Genomic DNA, 18,365 nt, shown 5'->3' on the forward strand with positions numbered 1-18,365 from the left:
TACAAAAATAAGAAACATCCCATGCTCGATTCACTGGTTTCCTCGATTCTACTTTATGGCTGTGAAATCTGGGGATACGAAAACGTAGGTATAATTGAAAAAAGATGCACTTGCAATTTTGTAAGAAAAATTTAAATATTAGAAGTAGTAAACCAAATTACATGGTTTATGGCGAACTTGGCAAAATTCCACTTGAAATTGAAATAAGATTAAGGATGTTAATGTTTTGACATAAACTAATCACAGTGACAAACTTTCTACTACATTCTATCGCTTAATGCTAAAAATGCAAGAAAATTAAGTAGCAGACTTAAAATGACTTAGCTATATAAAACAAATACTTAATGATACTGGTTTTAATAGGATTTTTACATACCAAAAGACTTGTACATTAAATAAAACTGTATTCAAAACATTGCTTAAATGACGGTTATGTGACCAATTCATTCAAAACTGGTTTTCTACTATCCAATCATCGTCTCGTGGACACTTTTATTCTATCTTTAAAAACAATTTAGCATTGCGTCTTATCTAATTAAGCTAAGATGGATTGGTATACCACGTAATAATCGTGATTGCTTACTATGTCATAAAGGTATTAGTGATGAGTATCACTATTTATTTCAATGTATTAATGTTTTAGAGTTTAGACACAAATACTTTCCTAATTATTACTATATAAATCCAAGTTTAAATAAAATGGGAGGTATGTTTGAAATATGTAACAAATAATTGTTATTTAGAGTGAGTCATTTCATCAAAAATGTAGAAAAACAAGTAGATAATAGTACATGTATATTATTTCATATGTTGTATACTTATTATATTATAGTGAGATAACCTTGCTTATCCCTACGTTAGTATATACACTCTTGTATTTTCACGTTATTACGCTGTAAGCCATGTACATTGTTGTGTCATATTGACCTCTTGTTACACACTTTGTGAGTCCTGAGTGAATAGAAAATCTTAAAATCTTGAATCTTGGTTAAATATATATGTTTTTAAATAATGAAGGAATTAAAGAGAGAAAAAAATGTTGAAGGATTGTGGAGGCAAAGGCATAAAACGAATCCTATCTTTAAACATAGGTACAGTATACTGGTACAGGCCGAATGATGAATTCAGAGCTGCGTCACACAGCTTAGAGTGGTCGTGATACAAGAAAACAAAATCTAATTTTTTAAAAGTGATAACCAGTCACGCTTAAAATTAATGTCTTTTTTTAATCTTGTGTAAAATATTTTTTCAATTTTTTATAAACTTTTGTAGGTTTTCCATCTGATCTATGCTAGCCAAGGTCGTTTAACTGGCCTTTTATAAGCAGGAGATAATCTTTCTTATGATATGTGGTAGCGTATATATATTAAACAAATCATTATGACATGAGTTTTATATAATGATCTAGTCCAAAGGGAGACATCGTCGTAGATTGGCGGGGTTCCGTGCTTGATTACGTTTAGGTTAATTAAAATGGCTGCGGGACAGAAACACCCACTCAACTGTTTATTGTCTTATATACCGACTGGAGACGTGACCTGGTGTCTGTACAATTACCTGGTATATCACCATGGATTATGACTTATGTTTTCAAGTACGAAATTTAACCTTTTTTTTTCTCATTAGGCCTATAACCATTATAATGAACTTTTATTTGAAAATAAATATATTATTTTAATTGGAAATGTATCCAATGGATAGGATACCTGTCAGTTCTTCAGTGTGTATCAAATATCTTATATCCAACATGGACATTACAATGTTGTTTACCTCCTAACTGATATACCCTGAAGTATTATGCGAATTGTAATAGCAAGGTATCTCTCCTTCAGAATCAGGTGTGGAAGTTGACATAAACACACGTCAGTCAGTAGAAATGAGTTCCCAGAGAGCAGACAATGTGTCCCAGGACTCTGGCGACACCTCTAACACGGGTACGGGAAATGTTGGTCCTATAACCTGGGACGATGCCACTTGGATCCTCACAAGTTCGTTTATTATTTTCACCATGCAGTCAGGTAAGAAAAATAAACGAAATAAGATGATGTATATATATATATTTGTACTTCATAATGCTTTATGATTAATAATAATTAATATTTACAGTTTTCGTATTCCATATAAAGCAAAACAATTATAGAATGTATCATTTTTTTCCCCAAAAAAATAATTTCATGTCAAATGTATAACATAAAATATACAGATATTCCAAAGTATATCTTCATTTAACCAAACCTTGTGTGCATTCTCAGTCAGGGAGATTAATATGAACCTACCTATACCTCACAAATTATTGTGGATTAATATTTTGAAAAATCAGTACCACTTTGATAATTCTAATTTACTGGTTCCGTATAGGCATATTCAAAACGTATCAAATCGACCATCAAACACATTTCATATCATATGTTGCAATATTCCTTTTTCCCATTGGTAAATATAGCAATTATTTTGATAAAATTTTAACAAAACCGCATCAATGTTCACTTTGCTAAATGTGCGATAAAAAAGAATTTTCTGCTTCCGTCCATTTTCACATGTAGATATGCATAGAATAAAGAAACCCGCAGCATCAAGTTTTAGGCAATATATAGGATAAAATCCCGCCCCAACTTCCTTTAAACGACAGTAATTATTCGCTTCTGGTAGAAAAACATTTTAAGACGTGTTGACAAAATATGATGTTTGTTAAATGACCTCACTGGACGATAAGAATTGTAGAATAACCTGACTACCTTCATAACTTTACAATGTCGGGAAAATTATATTGCTAACCTTGTCGTTCAAATTCTATTTTGATTTTCTTTAATTGCTTAGTTATGCTTGATAAAAAATTGATGAAATGATCACTTCTTTTGCGATTCTGTTTTCGACTGCTGTTAGAAAAGAGTGGGTCATGCTTGAAATAGTGGCAGAGTAAATTAAAACAGATAAAAGAGTGTCCACGTAACGTTTGATAAATGAGTTGGTTGATTTTAAGCGACAGAAATTTAAATTCCACACCACATTATTAAGAGATGAAGATAATCTTTATTAAATATCTTTATGAAAAATCAAAAAAAATCAAAAAAAAAATCAATGAGACATGCATACCTGGACCAATGACATGCTTATTTCCACATTTGCTTGTTATATATTTGTTTCCATTATCTTAATTTGCTTAAGGGTAATCCAGAATATCAGCTTTTACACTTTGAAAACACATTGAGTTATGAACATTTACATTACTTAATAAGATGTATTGTTAGAAGATTTTGTGACTAAAGTAGTACAATAATAATACAATTGATGACTACATCAACATCCACTACAAAACGATCACACAATCTATCATATTACGCTTTACAAGAAAATCACGATGTCTGGTCTACCAGGCTTAGATATTCGGCCGATTAGAAATCTGTTGTAATCCTGATACTATATAGACATTAACACAGATATATATCTGTCCGAATGTCTGTCTGTAATCAGGACTACACCAGACATATATTTGTCCGAATGTCTGTCTGGTATCAGGACTACACCAGACGTCTATCTGTCCGAATGTCTGTCTGGTATCAGGACTACACCAGACGTATATCTGTCCTGATGTCTGTCTGGTATCAGGACTACACCAGACATCTATATATCCGAATGTCTGTCTGGTATCAGGACTACACCAGATATCTATCTGTCCGAATGTTTGTCTGGTATCAGGACTAAACCAGACGTCTATCTGTCCGAATGTCTGTCTAGTATCAGGACTACACCAGACATATATCTGTCCGAATGTCTGTCTGGTATCAGGACTACACCAGACGTCTATCTGTCCGAATGTTTGTCTGGTATCAGGACTAAACCAGACGTCTATCTGTCCGAATGTCTGTCTAGTATCAGGACTACACCAGACATATATCTGTCCAAATGTCTGTCTGGTATCCGGACTACACTAGACATATATATGTCTGGTATCAAAACTACACCGGACATATATCTGTCCGAATGTCTGTCTTGTATCAGGACTACACCAGACGTCTATCTGTCCGAATGTATGTCTTGTATCATGACTACACCTGACATATATCTGTCCGAATGTCTCTGGTATCAGGACTACACCAGACATATATCTGTCCGAATGTCTGTCTGGTATCAGGACTACACCAGACATATATCTGTCCAATGCCTGTCTGGTATCAGGACTACACCAGGCGTCTATCTGTCCGAATGTCTGTCTGATATCAGGACTAAACCAGACGTCTATCTGTCCGAATGTCTGTCTGGTATCATGACTACACATGACATATATCTGTCCGAATGTCTGTCTGATATCAGGACTAAACCAGACGTCTATCTGTCCGAATGTCTGTCTGGTATCATGACTACACCAGACATATATCTGTCCGAATGTCTGTCTGGTATCCGGACTATACTAGACATCTATCTGTCTGGTATAAGGACGACACCAGACGTCTATCTGTCCGAATGTCTAAGTCTGTTGTCAGGGACAGAGTAATTGAATATTCTGAAACGAATCTATCAATGTGTATAGCATACCGTAAAATGTGCATATGATGCTAAACGCCAATCACTATAAATATATTTGTTGTTACAATGTTAAACTGATTTACATATTCCCTATTGAATAAATGAAATCTTCAAAACTTACAAGTAAATATTATAGTTATACATTCATATAAACTTAGCAACAAATATAGCATATCAGGAATGATCAATACCAAACTTTAAAATCATACAACAGCCTTTTAGGACTCATCATTAATTATTTGGGACACCATTGAGAATCAAAAGAAGGTTAAAATATTAAAGGTAGTGCGAATTAATTTAATGAACATCGTAAGTTTTAGATATCTGATAATTCCAAACATACATGAAACAAATGTGTATATTCTGAACTGAAGCCAAGATTCATAGGAATTCAAACATGGCGTGAAGGTTAAACGCAAATTTCGGGGACTTAAGTTTACCAGCAGAGTTGACCATCCAGCAATCTCAACATATTTTAGATAGACGAGTGGTTAACACTAGGGGGCTTTAGAATGTGATTTGAAATATGTGGAATTGGCATTGATAACGGTCCTGTTAACTGGTGACAGGACATTGTGGCACTCCATGACATTCTAATATGTAATATCTTTGCCACTGTTATAGGTTTTGGACTTTTGGAAGCAGGCTTTGTTTGCGGTCAAAATCATATCAACCTAATGTGCAATGCTCCTGGTGAGAGTTCAATAAATCGCTTTATTTTGTATTTGGTTTAATTCATTGTTTCTGTGTAATTTCTTCTTGGATTTGATACCACTCTTTAGAAAATGTTAAAATTACACATTAAACAATTATTGAATAATGTGTGCATGCAGCATTTTCACGAAAATATCGAAATGTCACCTTAATTATCCAAAACGTGATATTGTAAACGTACATGTTTTGTCTACTCAAACTTTAACGCACTGATAAAACAATCAAAACGTCGATTAGTGCAATCATTGTTTAGCGCACTGTTGTCCACGAGAGAATCGTTCAAATAAACGTACATCTGAACAATTACGTTTACAGTTTCTGGCATGTATATAGTTATCTTCCCTATTTTGAGAGATACTGTGTGATCAAATCCATGTTAGAAAACTCAATCCATTATTTCGTCATATTTGTTTTAATTCTTCGAAATTCAATTTGTCCACTTTTTTCTTTGCATGGCTATTTATCTGAATTTAGAAAACATTAATTTAATGCATGCAAAAGAAAGCGGCTGTGCCATTTTTAGTTGTGATATATTTTGGTTTTCATCACGAATGTCTAATACTGATATATGTACTATCGTTCTGAAAATCACTTGGAATCATTCCATCAAGTTAATTGATTATGATATACAATTTATATTTTACAATCCAGTGCTGTCGAGCTGGTTTGGAATGTTACTTCTGTTTTACTGTTTTCGTGTTACTTGGAACATTGTACATGCAAAACCGCGATATGACAACCAAGAACTCATTTTTTCCTGACATTTTAATCCATCTGTAACGGTAATATCCGGTCTGCATTCCTTGTAAATTTAGTTCTAGTTCACCACCACGACAGAGTGAAAGTAGGTCGTAATACTTCAGAAATGATGACATCACAATTCAGGTTTGTGTCGAGAGAATTATCAGTATAATTCTAAAGAAGCTCGATAAACTGACTTTTTTTTTTAATTTGCAAAATTTGTAAACAAACAATAATCAAATGAATAGCAAATGACAGTACATATTAAACAAACTGCTGATTTTAAACGTTTTTATTTAGGCGTAGTGCTGATTATTTTTAAAGATAAGCGCAATAATGAATGAGCGCATCTATAAAACCTGCCGAAGAAAGAAATATCAAGAAACAGCAAAAGCCACCAACATAATTTGATGGAATGTTCTCAACGCGAAAAGCGCTTAGATAATATTACAGCCAAAATGTGTACGCTTGCAGTATTTTTGATTGACTATGCATAAAGGGTTAATTTAAGCCTGTTTCTGTACGCGCTAATACTGTAGATAATACATTAATTATTTGGATAGAATCATTTTGCATGAAATCAATGTTTATATTTTACAGGTTTTGGACTGCTTGAGGTAGGATGTGTTTCGGGAAGGAACGAGGTGAATATCATGATGAAGAATGCCGTCGATGTTATCTTTGGTGGTATATCTTATTGGGCCGTAGGATATGGTCTCACATTTGGAATGGATTATGGTTCGAATCCATTCTGTGGCATTGGTGACTTCTTCGTTGACTCTAATGACGAACGAATGGGTCTTCTATTTGCAACGTTTGTTTTCCAGTTGTCCTTTGCTACAACGGCGACAACCATAGTCTCAGGCGCTATGGCAGAACGGACCAAGTTGCTGTCGTATATATTGTTTTCTGTGTTGAACACGTTGGTGTATTGTATCCCTGCTCACTGGGAGTGGGCGACCAATGGTTTCCTTCGAACCATGGGATGTGTCGATATTGCAGGTTCCGGTGCAGTGCATCTTACTGGTGGTGTTTCCGCTTTGGTGGCCGCCATCATTCTTCAACCCCGTTTGGGAAGGTACGATAAGGGAACTGGTCAGAAAACGCCACCGAATCCTGTCAGCGCTCTCGTCGGCATGTTTATGCTTTGGTAAGTTGATTATCATGTCTTACAAGCGGTTTGTTGATTTCTTCTGTATAGTTTTATGTTTAGGAAGTCTTATCTGCAAGCAAGTCTTTCTTATAAATACTCATGAGAATATGCCTTAGCGAGATATAACCTTTGACCTTGGGCTAGAATTACAGTTCGTTTGCTTGTCGTTATTACCTTCTTGCTTAATCATTATTTCAGCTATTTTCCTGTTTTTATATTGAATAAGTAATTATTTTGTGTTGCTTGTATTTTTTCTTCTTTTTTTTTCAAAATAATATTTCTTTTATTCCCTCTTATTTTTTTCATTTGTTTTGTTATTTGATATATTTCAAAACGAGTTGATTTATTTTGTAGGTTTCTTTCCTATTCGAACAATTTCTTTCACCGGAATAATAATTATGCACGTGTTTCATAAAATCACAAATTCTGAACCTCAGCGCATCTAGTAATAACCACTTAAACTACCGTCGCTTGCTCTGAATCTAAGCAGATAGAAAACGGTCAAGAATCGAATGTAGAAAATAAAAGACCCGTTCTGATCAGTCTAACCTACGCGTGGCGTCGTCACGTGAAGATATTAAAACTTTACGATAAACACTAGGTAAAACTACAATAAACATAACATTAAAGTAGCGTTTTAAAATAGTGAGTATATTTTTCTGTTCTTTTTTGGGGTCAGCTACAAAAAATTGATGCTGAACTTGTGTTAGAATTATAAATTGTTTTATAATAAAATTTTGTGTCAGAAAGGCAAGAGATTTTTTTTTAATTCTTCTTAAGGTAATATCGAATTAAAACCATTAGACTCCTTTGTCGTATGCATGTATTACAGGGTATTGTTTCAATATACCGCTATCAATTGCGTGAAAATCGTTTGACATGATTGACTTGGGCTTACTTTGATGGATTTCTAATGTGCATTAGCATTATCAAGTGTCTAAACTATATCCACGCACGCAATGTTCCGCCTCTATTGTCTATTGAAGATACCATCAACTACTCACGCCACGGAAACATTAGACTAGCGTCAAAACTGTAAAGAGGGATAGTTACTTCAGAATTAAATCCCGACAGTGGCTGTCACTAGCAGGACCAACGTGTCTAAGCATAATGTACATTGGCACTGACCACCTGTTTTATCGGCTAATTTATGTAAATAAATGCTGATTATTATTTCTTTATTATAGTCTTTTATATTTGGTTATTATATATTGCAGCATAATATAGGGTTCGAAACCTATGTGGGGCAGTTGTCAGGTACTGACCGTAAGCCGGTTGTTTTTCTCCGGGTACTCTGGCTTTCCTCCACCTCCAAAACCAGGCACGTCCTGGCTTTTTTAATAGGCCGTTAAACCAAATAAACCAAACCAAAGGGTTTACGTCCGAACTGATTTTTCTTATTATTAATTATTGTTTCCTACGTACGTATCGTGCATGTGAGCTTTAAGACACTGTATCAGTTATGTGTCTTTTTTACATTAAAGGCGTTTTTATTATTATTTTTTAGCTAGTATTACAACCTGGTTACAATCTGGAAAAGGACATTCATCTATAGGAAAATTGAAATCAGCACGCTTTTGTTTATATTCTCTTGGATCATACTGATGTTTGAGTAACGTTTTTAAGTGTAACTGTCTCCTCGGACCAAGATGTCTCATATCGAAATTTATTTATTTACTTTTTTTTGTGCCTTTGTGTTGATGCCGACTTTTTTATTTCGATTATACATGCATATATTTTTCAAAAGCAATACTGACATAATAACGAAATCATAATTATAACTAAAAGTCGACAAAAGAGGGGAAAATATGCACACAAAATTAAGATTTACATGGAGACATTAGCAAAATTCAAGAGGAATAAGACCAGGCGTTCCAGGAGAGTAAGTGGGAGTCGATATCTGTCTTGGAAACCATGGTAATGGGAACGACATGTAACACAAATGGCACTTTGGCTACAAACTCTGATTCTGGATTTGATTATTTCTGTTTTATCTATAACATTCCCTTTTCATTTCTGCTTTAGGTGGGGTTGGCTTGCCTTCAATTGTGGAAGTACGTTTGGAATCTCTGGTGGAAAATGGCAGCTTGCATCAAAGTACGTAAATATGTTAACAAAGAAATGTACAGTGATATGTTATATCTGGTTAACGAATAATTCTTATTAGAATACTAATAAAATCAAAATGTTTTATAAAATATTAAGCAGCTTAAGTACACCAGTTTTCAATACACTCAATATACAAGGCTCACTTCTATTCCTTAATTTTATATTACAGATCTGCTGTTACAACACTGATCGGCTCTATGGGTGGAGGTGCCACAGGTGTCATAATCTCGTAAGTAAGAGGGGTTGGAGGGGATGGGGCGGTTTGGTGATCAAGATTTAATCTTACCTGCAATGCATTCTTGTCATGGTGAAGAGAACAAAAAATGTCAATTGTCAATTTTCCATTTTCAAGTACAGGCAATAACAATTGTCAATTAGACTTGACTAGAGGTATGCTTTTTAATTAATTTGTACCTACTTCAGTATTGTCTTATTACAAACTCGAGAGAGTAGGTATCTCTAAAATACATATAACACAAAATCACGTATTGATTTTCCAATGGATATTTTACATCGTAGGTACCTGAGGAGTAACATTAGTAATTGGATTTTTTAATCAAATCTCACGTACAGTTAATACAATAAATAACTTGGAAATATTAATGCTTCCTTTGTTTTCTCTTTGTTCAGCTTCATCATAAACAATAGGAAGTACAATGTGGACTATCTAGTGAACTCCGTACTTTGTGCTCTAGTCTCGATCACAGGTAAGCGTCCCGTTCCAGCTTCCTGCTAAAATCCTAGTGTGGAAAACTACATAGGATTATAATGACGAGTGTCATTCCGTGCAAAGCAACAGAAAACGTTACTTAACGCCAGGATAGGAAGGAAAGAGACGTGATCAATATATACTATACAATAATAAATGTTGTACTCACTTTGATGATTCTCGTATTGATTAGGGCTCCAGGTGTAAATGGATCATAGAGTGTCTAGAAAGCACTTTCAAGTCAAATGGCCTATATATTCAAAGGCTTCCTGAGTGGTGTGATAAGTCTGAAGGCTTCTTCCTAAAAGAACGATATTGACCTGTCGAAGAAGTATGTCATTTTCAGGTCAACTTGTATGCGTTTTATTTTATCATACAAATGAATTAGATATAATAGCAGAATACAAATGTGTAAATGACCCCTTAATTAATCTAAACATCGAAATCTTAAAGGAGAGCAAAATATGCAACTTGTAGCACTGATAAGAACACCAATTAAAGTTCGAACATTAATATTAAAGGTCCTAAGATATGATATAAACAAAATAAAGAAAAGACACTTTTAATTGCAATAGAGATATACCTAGAATACTTACCTAGACTTGTTATATGAATACACTTGAAATACAATGATGCTGCCTTAAATCTGGTAACCTGGAATCTTAAGGTTGATACGTCCCCTGGGATTCGTTATAACCGTGTTGTACTGTATATATTTAATATTTAGTACCGGAATAGAATAACGAAACACGCACCGCAAAATAAGAAAAGAAAAAGCTTAAGTCCTTGATTTAAGAGATCCGAAATATTTCATCTCGCTCATTGTCGTAATGTCGTCGCAGCTAATCATCGTAATATTGCTCCGTCGCGAGAGATAATATTAGTTCTTTCATGCCGAAGGCGAGATAACGATTTTCATAGACTTTTCGCATAGAAAGAATAATAATCTTAAACATTTCGCGCTGTTGATGTCGGTGCTCCAGGTGACAGCTTGAATATATTTCATGGACCCTAGTAGAGATTTAAAATTAACTAATGCTATTTACAGCTGGATGTGCCGTGATCAGACCATGGGAAGCCCTCATCATCGGCTCTATAGGAGGCGTCCTAGCTATATGCTCGACAAAGCTCATGGACAAGCTGAAGATAGATGATCCTGTCGGTGCCACAGGTGTGCACGGAGCCGGTGGAATATGGGTAATACATAGATAAACATTACAACAATAAAACCTATTAGACATAGATCTGTATTCCAAGAGTGAAAATGAAACTAATATAGTTAATTGTATCTGGTTTTGGGGTTTGTTCTTGATATGACTCATAGTGGCGACAACGTCAACGTAGACCTTGAGTCATTCTTTGGAATTCAATTTAGCATAAACAGAACCTGTTGTGATATGTAATACACTTGTGGATAAAACCAGATAGTCTAGATTTATAATGCCTGCTTATCACACTTCCCAGACTAAGAATAGTGAGACTTGGCCACCGAGTGTACTAAATAGAGGCAACGTCCAGGTACGAATGACCGTTATTTTTCTACGGCTTACCTTAACACGTTTTCAAATGATTGACAGAAAATAAATCCAATTCAGTATAAACAGTTTTTATACACATTTTCTTTCGGAAGATGTGTACATAATCATTAAATTTGATTGATCTGTGATTAACTGCAGGGCATGTTAGCGGTCGGCTTGTTCGCCGAGAATGATTCCTTGGAGAACACGACTCGAGGGCGGTCCGGAGTGTTTCACGGAGGTGGTTTCTACTTGATAGGAATACAACTTCTCTCGGTCGTCTGCTTGATAACTTGGAGTGCGCTGACTTCCTTTATTTTACTTATAGTAAGACTTTTTTTTTCATCTTCCTGATAAACAACAAACCATTTTTATCGAATTCTCAAAGCTTTCAAACAGTGTTCCCTTTCAAGGAAGCTGTAATTATAAGGGTAAATCAATTGAGCCCTTTTTCCAATGATCTTCACGTTGTCAAAAATGTATGATATGAAGGGGAAAACATGTTTAACAAAGGTATCACTGGTTACTGGTATGTATATTTATAGAATAGTGGCTTTGTACTCAATTTGTCACAAATACACACACGACCATATCATTTACACATAACATCATTTTAATTCTTCTCGCAGATTATTAAGTACACTGTTGGCCTCCGTCTGAGTGAGGAGGAGGAACGCCTTGGCGCAGACTTCGTTGAGCACAACATTGGCGCGGACATACTCGGAGGACAGTTCCTAGGTAGACCGGACAGTGCATTTGACATGCGACGCCGGGGCACGTTACCATGTACCCAGACCGATGAACCCCAAACAGTCGACAGTAACGACAAAAGACGCCGCGAGTCTGCCACCTCCAGAAAGCTGAAAACCGCGACCCAACAGCAACGCGGGAAAACCACGACTCCACAGCAACGCGGATTACTCCGACGACAAGATAAAGTCGTGCCTGACACCATACCAGGACAATGTATTCTTTATCAATAATATACTACAAGACAAGCAGCGCCTGACAGTTCTAGTGAAGTACAATGTGATCTTTATAGAGTAGATCTTTATACAACAGATCACGTAAATCTGAAACATTCGGGTATATGTTATTTGTGCAGTTATGCAGTTGGTCGGATGTGTGATTTCATAACTACAGGTAGATTTAAGATGAATGGGACACGGCAGGTTTTCGGATGGACCACTTTTGGGTGAGCGTCGATCTTCTGAATTGGAAAGAATCGCCAGAAAAATGCAATAATTTGGTGAAACAAAATTAACTGGATCTCTATTTTAACCATATGTGACCGCGCCGTCGCTGCCGTCCATCTCTGGGAAGGGAAAACACAAAACTTAACCTTAATGAAATAGCAGTGTCTTTTTCATCTTGACAGTTGACGTCTTGTTAATCGCTATCATGGCTAGCCGTAGTGTAAGTTCGTCATGAGGGGGATTGGGAATGAGGTTGGGCAGTAATTATCGAAGGGAGGGGATTTCCATGGCTTTTGAAACTACTGGTGGTTGTAAAAGGGATTACTTACAACAACGTTACATACAATGCCCGTGTTATAATCTGTATTACCCGGGGTATCACAATAATATGACGTCACACTCTTAACAAGGTGAGTACGATACCGATGTGATCATATTACTGTGACGTCATATATAGCAGATGTTAGAATGATATTCATGGGATCACATTATCGTGACGTCACATGTTATACTATGTTAGTATATTTACATTTGCTCCGCATTTCCCCATTGACACAATGCTAAGAGGCAGTTGCCACCATACGCCTATAACACCCAGTGCCTCAGGCTATAACACCCAGTGAGTCATGTGACATTAAAAAAGGCAGGTTTAGCTTTTTTTCAAAGTTGACGGAAATGGTAAGACAATGTAAATATAAGTGGTTTTAATGTTGTTATAGTTGATATGTCCACAGTGTTAGTATGACATCAAACTACTGTGTCGTCATATGTACTACAGTGTTAGTGGTAATGTGATGTCATATGTAGTACACGTACAATGTCACCATTAATGAGTTATACATGTGATCACGAATTACTTCAACTTAACTTTATGTTATGTTTTTATTGTTCCAGTGTTTAGCTGTCATTTTAATAAAAGTCTAGGTAAATGCACATTGTCAAAGCACACTCAGTACCTGTATGTGTATACTCAAGTCATTATAGATATTGTCCAATTTAACGATAGTAAGCTGTGATGGATATTTTTCATGGAATTTAAACATGTTCATATTTTTTGGGAGATGAGTTTATTCAGTAAACAACTATACACAGATTGTACATTGTTACATTATTTTTGTAAATAAAAATGCATCAACCTTACTTCTGAGAATTTCACCTCAATTTATGTTTATTTAAATTACGTTATTGAAGAAAAAAAAACAATGTTGGCCATTATCTTCAATAATTTAAAAGTCTCATTGTTATATTGCGTAAAATTCAATTTCAAAGTTCTGATGAAATGTCATAATTATTAAATCGTTGTTAAGGTAATGCGTACATTGTTTTTTTATTACGCTTTAGTTCTAGTAAATTTGTTCCTTTAATATTACGTGTATTGTTATGAGTAAATTTTATTTGTGAAATGGTCTATTGTTTTCATTGTTATTAAGTGTTTCCGTCCTTAATGAATCGTTACTTGTACATATTACATTGTGTACATATGTGTGAACGTCATTTTGAGGGTTATTGATTTAAGTAAAATGTATTCTTAAAAGGCATAAAGGTCAATTGTTCTCAAGGTGATGCTCCTGTTCAAATGAATATCTGTTTCTATATGAATGTTATCTGCAAACCACATAACACGTTCTAAATACAGGCTTTTTGTAAGTCTTTGTTTTGAATAGTCGCTATTTGTTTCATTTTTCTCGGTAATTGTCGCCTGTAAGCCAGTCACTTATAGTTTAAATTAACAGTCTCTAGACCAGCGAATATTAGTTTTCAGTCATCTGCGTTGTCCCCAGTTTTCCTAATTATAAAAGTAAAACTAAGATAATATTGACATGTAATCGAAGCCGTAATTCTATTTTCATAAAAACCTAATAGCTCGATGGCGTCAGATAAAATGGAGTTCTAAGTAAAAAAAAATCAAAGCCCAAGACGTAAGAAAAACCGTTATTCTATGTTCAGAAAAATCACAGCTTGCTGGCATAAGATCAACCGTAATTCTAACTCAAAAATCATAACTAGATAGTATAAGATCAACCTTAATTCTAAGTAAAAAATCATAGCTCGATGGTATAAGATAAATAAAGCATAAATTCACACAGAGACTCTTGCATAGGTAAATTTAAAGGACAAGACAATGTTAAGGTCCTCCGTCGTCGTTATCTGTTTTGAATTATGATGGAACAAATGTGTCAACTTTGAAGTAATGATGGGGTCAACAGATCAGAAGCCAAAATAACGAACCACTGGTATTATAATTGAACATTCGTAGGTGTAATGAATTACCGAAGAAATAAAGGGCAAGCCTCTGAAGACCATTTCAACATAAGTTGAAGATTTGAAACATAGAAAATACTTAAATAAATCCATTTATATTCATTTTAATATTGACTTTCATTCTTAATATTACATTCCGTAAACAATTTACACTGTCATAAACGTCATGTTATATAGATATAAATTATAATGTATATATAAATGCATACTATTATGTTTTAACTACACATTTTTATAAAGCTGTAATACTATTGGGATAACAGTCGGACAAGGGGAGATAATCCATGATTTAAACCTGGTTGTCAATAACCTGATCACTGTTAAACCAAGAAATTTCAATTTCACACAGAGACTATTTCATGTGTAAATTGAACGAGTAAGTCAATATTAAGGTCCTTTATAAATACTACTAGTAAATACTTAAAACCATAATATCATCCTCACTTAACAAATTAACTCAATACCAGTTCTGGATATTTATAAACAGACCATTCGTGACTTACTAACTGATATTTTGATAACTGGAGAAGATAAGTATAGGCTTTATATTTTACACACTTGTCCATGTTTTAAACATTTTAATAAATGAAATGAACACATATTCTAGTTTAATCGCCTATTCTTTCTACATTTTTGATTAGCGATAATCGACTCGGCTGTTTGTCTCGGCATTTACCCTTGCAATGCCATGATGTCTCATTCGAATGATAAACACTTAAAGCTACTTAACTTATAAGCATTTTAAAATGAGAAATAGTTTTAGTGTAACTAAGAACGATTAAACAGAAGTCTATTCCTAAATTTATTGTGTGGTGAATTGTAGGTGTGGACTATAAAATACATGTATATAAACTTAAGTGTTATGTACTGAATAGACAGTGTGTTATTGTGTAACATCCGGTAATACACATAACATTGGACAACATCAACATCTCCTATAAATAGTATGTGCATGTGAAAACCTGATAGAACCAGTTAAAACATCCTCTGCTCGTGTATTACATCGTGTCATAAGGTGACCTTCAATACATTTATTTTGAGATGAGTAACTTGTTGACAATATTAAAAGGAAATAAGTTATTTTGAAACGGAAAAAAGTTTCGTGTAATTAAGTTTGTTTAACATAACGTAATGATACACAGACAATCATGTTAACGTATATTTGTTTTTCTGTATTTGTACATAATCATTATTTCAACTTACTATTCCCTTTTATGTCTTTCGTACAATTACTTAATCCATAGGACATAAGGATGTACAAAAGACACACACGGTATAGGTACAGCTTTTTCAAAAGAAATACAAGAGGTATATACAGTAGAGCCAAGAAAGAAATAAAACTGCATCCTGCAGTTGTTTCGTCTTTCTATGACTCGCCAGTGCTGCTAGGGACACCATATAACTGTTCCGGCCTTCTAGGGCTCTTCGGTGATGCGAAAGGTATCATACAGCTGTTTCGTCCTTCTAGGACTCGTCTATGATGTTAGGGACATATACAGTTGTTTCGTCCTTCTAGGACTCGTCAGTGATGGTAGGGACATTATACAGCTGTTTCGTCCTTCTAGGACCCGTCAGTGATGGTAGGGACATTATACAGCTGTTTCGTCCTTATAGGACCCGTCAGTGATGGTAGGGACATTATACAGCTGTTTCGTCCTTCTAGGACCCGTCAGTGATGCTAGGGACATTATACAGCTGTTTCGTCCTTCTAGGACTCTTCAATGGTGCAAAAGGTATCATGCAGCTGTTTCGTCCTTCTAGGACTCGTCAGTGATGTTAGGGACACCATACAGCTGTTTCGTCCTTCTAGGACTCGTCAGTGATGATAGGGACACCATACAGCTGTTTCGTCCTTCTAGGTGTGAAACGTATTTAAATATGTCTCCTTTCATAAATATACATGTATAAGCTTACAGCGACAGCTCAGTTGCAAAATGGGTTTGGAGGAGAATCAGAGGTGTTATTGTGTGTTTGTTGGGTTTTTCACCCCGTAAACAGCAGGCGTCATTTTGTGGAGAAGTCTCCATGTAGTACTGAACAATATACAGGAGGCCCGTCGCCTGTCGCCCACAGCAATTAGGGTAAAGGGCCATGCCAAAGGACACAACAACCACAGCGCAGACCGGTTCGTGTCTCAGCTTTACGGGAAACACAAACCGACACGGGTAAGGAGTGTCGAACCACGCACCTCGGATCTTCATTATAGATTACGTGGAGAGGCCTAAAACTGACAAAGCTATCGAAGTCTAAAAATAGAAACAAGCGTCGTCTCTCACGATAGTTTGAACATGTTTAGTGGATTCGATCTTAATGAAACAGTAACGTTCACGTGATAAAATTGACAAATCCCCATTGCTAAAAACTGATGTCACCATTCGTTAGTTTGACAGTTACAGCTAATGGGATATGACTCCTATTTGCCACATATGACATCACATAGCATGACCCTTGTTTTCCTTATAGATAGTAAATGTTCTAATTTGTGATAAAAATAGAATATTATGAATAATGTGACTTTGTTAAGACAAAATAAATTTAGAATCCTGTTTACAATAATCATTATGTACGAATTTTTCGATCATGTCAACTTACAGTTTGGTTGCCAAATTGACAAACTATCATTCGATAAAACGATGAAAATGAAAATAACCTTTCAAACCACAAAAAAAAACCTTCAACACATTAACGGTTACAAATACACTGATCATTGTTGCAGGAAGCATCTGACCTCCTTCTTGTTCCTTGGTATAGAAAACCTGCTTTTAGCCTTACATATAGAATACGGGCAGAGGAGCTTGAGCGATAGTTAATTTCGTCTACATATACTTGATTATAACAATGCATTGTATATCTATAACAATGCCACATTATTGTTGTTTCTGTAGAGGTGACCTCTATAGATGACCTCTAAGTACTTGGCACACTCGACCTTGTAATCTGACATGGCACACTTTAAATACCGGATGTGATACCGGAAGTGGAAAGGAGGATCTCATATTTTAATCTAAAGAGTCAGCAGTTATTGCTGCCTTAACTTGCGGGATAAATAAAACCTCGGGAGTATTCCAGTACATTTTACAACACGACACAGACATTGGATATATGTATTGTAGATTCATAGGTCTATAATTAAGGAACTACTTTTATAAATCTTTACGTAGCACACAATTTCGTCACATTTCGTATTTTGCTTGGTTGATATTTTATCTGTTCGTGTTACCTTAGATTATGGCGTTGCCTATCATTTCATTTTTGTTTTGGTGAGGAAAATAACAAAACCTAATTCTAAACCCTTTTATGAATTTGGCCCATCTGATTCCAAACAGAAGAAGCATCAGGTTAAACAAAGTATCAAATCGGCAACCACAGCAATAGGAAAGAATAGGTTGCGGCGAGAACAGTACACAATGCAGTAATGCCCGACAAAAATAATGTTAGGA

The 18,365-nt window shown here is 35.2% G+C and overlaps 1 protein-coding gene across 1 annotated transcript; it reads left to right on the forward strand.

Annotated features, from left to right (window-relative positions):
• Positions 1 to 1,876: 1,876 nt before the first annotated feature.
• On the forward strand, positions 1,877 to 13,971 carry LOC117333922 (putative ammonium transporter 3). The gene is made up of 9 exons (XM_033893340.1): positions 1,877 to 2,018; positions 5,149 to 5,217; positions 6,580 to 7,129; positions 9,158 to 9,229; positions 9,411 to 9,470; positions 9,872 to 9,948; positions 10,999 to 11,147; positions 11,627 to 11,794; positions 12,097 to 13,971. The coding sequence occupies exons 1-9, from the start codon at positions 1,877 to 1,879 to the stop codon at positions 12,448 to 12,450; spliced, it is 1,641 nt and encodes a 546-aa protein (XP_033749231.1). The 3' UTR covers positions 12,451 to 13,971.
• The last annotated feature ends 4,394 nt before the right edge of the window (positions 13,972 to 18,365 follow it).

This window comes from Pecten maximus, chromosome 9 (genome assembly GCF_902652985.1).
Source record: "Pecten maximus chromosome 9, xPecMax1.1, whole genome shotgun sequence".
Lineage (NCBI taxonomy): Eukaryota > Metazoa > Mollusca > Bivalvia > Pectinida > Pectinidae > Pecten > Pecten maximus.